Source organism: Gossypium arboreum, chromosome 1, assembly GCF_025698485.1.
Source record: "Gossypium arboreum isolate Shixiya-1 chromosome 1, ASM2569848v2, whole genome shotgun sequence".
Taxonomy (NCBI): domain Eukaryota; kingdom Viridiplantae; phylum Streptophyta; class Magnoliopsida; order Malvales; family Malvaceae; genus Gossypium; species Gossypium arboreum.
The window spans coordinates 69,459,569-69,463,892 of record NC_069070.1 but is presented as its reverse complement, the minus strand read 5'-3'; the positions used below and the strand labels follow the sequence as shown (position 1 = coordinate 69,463,892).

Below are 4,324 nucleotides of genomic sequence, written 5' to 3'. Positions count from 1 at the left end.
GATTCATTTATAAATCTTTAAAACCTATTACGAATATCACACAATCAACACTCCCCAAACCCCTTAGCTGAATTTGCACCCTCAAGCTCTCCCATACGACTATAACTCCTTCCCATTTCAAATTCCAAGAAAATCTCCAACATTTTCTCCCCTTATCCCTCCATAATCCTCTCCCAACAATTCATGACCAGTTCAAACTTTCACATAGTAGAGTTTGAAACCTCTTCAAACTCTTGCGGACCCCAAATGGAAAAATTATCATCCCTTGCCTTCAATGGGATGCGAACCCCAGCCTTCACAGTTGCCCAATCACGCCACAAGCCACCAAGCCACAAGGATTTTGTGTTAGCATACAACCACAATTATTCAAATGGCCTAGGTTCCAGTGTCCAGGTTCTTTTAAGAGAAAAACAAAAATTTAGCAAAAGCCAAAACTTGAACCCAAGACACTCCTGACACACCCTAATCATGTAACCGCTACACCAATCATGCAATTTGCATTAGACCAAGCAACTTACAGACCTTATATTTTTAGGGCGTTACAACTATACCCTCCTTAAAGAAATTTTGGCCTCGAAATTTACCTGGTTAGAATAAGTGAAGGTACTGATGTCACATCGCCTCTTCTGGTTCCCACGTGGCTTCTTCTGCACCATGATTGCGCCAAAGCATTTTGACCAAGGGAATAGATTTCTTCCTCAATACTTTAATATCACGCTCTAATATCTGCACTGCTTCCTTCTCAATAGTTAAATCAGGCCTAACCTCGATTTCCTCAGCTGGCACCACGTGCGAGGGATCAGAATGGTACCGTCTCAGCATTGAGACATGAAATACATCATGAATCCTATCCAAATCCGGAGGCAATTCAAGTTGATAGGTGACCGATCCCACATGCTTAAGTATACAATAAGACCCAATAAATCTAAGGCTAAGCTTTCCCTTCCGTCCAAACCTCAAAATTTTCTTCCACGATGACACTTTAAGAAAGGCATAATCCCTCATAGCGTACTCGATCTTTTTACGCTTTAAGTCTACATAAGACTTCTGCCTATCGACGCTTCCTTTAACCGGTCTCGAATTAGCTTTACCTTATCCTCTGTATCAGAAATTAATTCCGGCCCCAGAATTCATCTCTCACCCAGTTCAGTCCAACAAGTAGGAGTACGACACCTACGACCATATAACATTTCGTACGGTGCCATTCGAATGCTGGACTGGTAGTTGTTGTTATATGCAAACTCTGCCAACGGAAAATAATCCTCCCAGCTGCCCCTGAAATCAATTACACAACCTCATAACATGTCTTCCAATATTTGAATCACCCTTTTCGATTCCCCAGCCGTTTGAGGGTGGAACGCAGTACTAAAATCCAGTCGTGTACCCAAAGCCTCGTGTAGATTCTTCCAAAATCGAGATGTGAACCTAGGATCTCTGTCAGATATGATAGAAATCGGCACACCATGCAGTCTTACAACCTCAGCCACATACAACTTAGCTAACTTCTGTAACGAGTAGTCAGTGTGAACCGGTATAAAATGAGTAGACTTAGTTAATCGGTCCACAACCACCCAAATCGAATCCTTTTTAGTAGGCATCAAGGGTAGCCCACTCACAAAATCCATAGTTACCCTCTCCCACTTTCGGAGTGGAATTTTAACTTGCTGCAATAACTCAGAAGGTAGTTGATGCATAGCCTTAACTTGCTGATACGTCAGGCACTTACTCACATAATCAGTAACTTCGCGTTTCAACCCTGGCCACCAATACAACTCACGAAGAGCTCGGTATAACTTGTTCCCGCCAGGATGCATAGCATGTGGACTACCATGCACCTCTCATAGAATAGACTGCTTCAGATCAGAATCCTTCGATATACACACTCTTCCACGGAAACATAATAGTCCTTCCCATTCAGTCCAAAATCCAAAGTCTCACCATTTTCCACTTATTGAAAACGAGAAACTAGCAACTCATCTAGTAACTCATTCTCCTTAATTCGATCAGTCCAAGTCGGTTTCACTCGTAGTTCAGCTAACAAGCTACCATCATCGAACAAGTTGAGACGAGCAAACATTGCTCTTAAATCTGACACAACTCTATGGCTCAGTGCGTTAGCTACCACATTAGCTTTACCAGGGTGGTATTCAATTGAACAATCATAATCCTTAAGCAAATCAATCCACCTTTGTTGCCTAAGGTTCAACTCCTTCTAAGTAAGGAGGTACTTAAGGCTTTTATGGTCCGAATAAATAATTGTCCTTTCACCATATAGGTAATACCTCCAAATCTTTAGTGCAAAAACAACCGCAACTAACTCCAGATCATGAGTAGGATAATTCACCTTGTGAGGTTTAAGCTGACGGGACGCATAAGCAACCACTTTTCCTTCTTGCATCAACACACAACCCAATCCAACGTGTGACGCATCACTGTAAACAGTAAATTCTTTCCCAAGCTCTGGCTTTATCAAAACAGGGGCCTCAATCAGAACTTTTTTCAGTTTCTCAAAACTCTCTTGCTGCTTAATAGTCTACACAAACGACACCCTTTTACGCAGTAACTTAGTCAGAGGTACAGCAATCAGTGAAAACCCTTCCACAAAACGTCTATAATACCCAGCCAAACTTAGAAAACTTTGAATCTCAGAAGCAGTCTTTGATGGTTTCCAATCCAATACAGCTTCAATTTTTCGAGGATCAACCCTAATCCCCTCAACAGACACCACGTGACCCAAAAATGTCACCTCCCGCAGCTAGAACTCACACTTGCTGAATTTTGCGTACAACTACTTCTCCCTCAGAATTTGCAGAACAACTCAAAGATGTACATCATGATCCTCATCGGCTCTTGAATACACCAAATTATCGTCTATGAGCATCACCACAAATGATCCAGATAGGGTTGAAATACTAGGTTCATCATGTCCATGAAAGCAATTGGTGCATTCGTTAACCCAAATGGCATTACTAGGAAATTGTAGTGACCATAACGAGTCCTAAACACGGTCTTATACACGTCAGCCTCCTTAACTTTTAGCTGATGATACCCAGACCGAAGATCTATTTTGGAGAACACTGTAGCTTATCGCAACTGGTGAAACAAATCATCTATCCTCATTAAAGGGTACTTGTTCTTGATGGTCAGTTTATTCAGTTGACGATAATCAATGTACATGCGCATGGATCCATCCTTCTTCTTCACACAACACTGGTGCTCCACACAGGGACATACTCGGTCGAATGAACCCTTGATCTAACAGCTCTTGAATTTGAGCCTTTAACTCCACCAGCTCCTTTGGTGCCATCCTATTTGGGGCGATGGACACTGGAGCCGTTCCGGGTAGAAGCTCAATACCAAATTCAACCTGACGGTCTGGAGGCAACTTAGGAAGCTCTTCAGAAAAAACATCCAAAAACTCCTTAACAGTTTTGACATCCTCAACAGAAGAACTTTTAGTCTTAGTATTACTAACGTATGCCAGGAATGACTCATAACCCTTGCAAACCAGTTTCTCGGCCCTTAACGCCGAAATTACATTAGAGAAATAATCTCTTCGCTCCCCTATCACAACCACCTCCTCCTCCTCTGAAGTCTTCAACACCAACCATTTAGGACACAATCCAACTTCACATGATGTTTCACTAGCCAATCCATGCCCAAAATAATATCAAATTCCCCAAAAGCAGTTCCATCAAATCCGCCAGAAAGACCACCCTTTGAACCTCTAAAGGCACATCCTTGAATAACGTATTCACCCTAACCAATTGTCCCAGTGGTCTCAACACCGTCATTTCACTAACAATATTTTCAAACTAAATACCCAGCGTCTCAGACACAGTGTATGCAACATACGAGTGCGTAGATCCAATATCAATTAAGGCAATGTATGGTAAATTAAAAATCAAGAACGTACAGATTATGACGTCAGGGGCGTCACCATCCTCTCGGCAATGAATGGCATAAACCAAGGCTGGTTGTCTTGCCTCAGTGTTACCTATGCCTCTGTCGAGTGCTCCACGACCTCGTCCGAGCTCATTTCCACCCTTGGCGTGACCATAGCCTCTCAGTGGCTGTTGACCACCTCTCTTAGGCTTAATATAACCCTATCCTGTAGCTTGCATCTGTGTAAGCCCTTGAGTATAGTTCTTAACCTGATGATCCATCGATCCACATCTAAAGGATGCCCCCATTTGCTTCCAACACTCACCTTGGTGAGCTCTCCCATAATCAGCTAAAGGCTGTGGTCTTACAGTAACAGTAGGAACTCTAGCTTGGACTGGCCTATCAAACTTGGCCCTCTTAATAGGCCTACCTGAAGAAA

The 4,324-nt window shown here is 42.6% G+C and overlaps 1 protein-coding gene across 1 annotated transcript; it reads right to left on the bottom strand.

Annotated features, from left to right (window-relative positions):
* Positions 1-612: 612 nt before the first annotated feature.
* On the bottom strand, positions 613-1,005 carry LOC108462143 (uncharacterized). The gene has a single exon (XM_017762126.1). It carries the CDS (start codon positions 1,003-1,005, stop codon positions 613-615), a length of 393 nt encoding a protein of 130 aa, XP_017617615.1.
* Positions 1,006-4,324: the final 3,319 nt, after the last annotated feature.

What these genes read in the sequence shown, in the direction of transcription:
- LOC108462143 (XM_017762126.1), bottom strand. Translation starts at nt 1,005, where the DNA reads ATGAGGGATTATGCCTTTCTTAAAGTGTCATCGTGGAAGAAAATTTTG.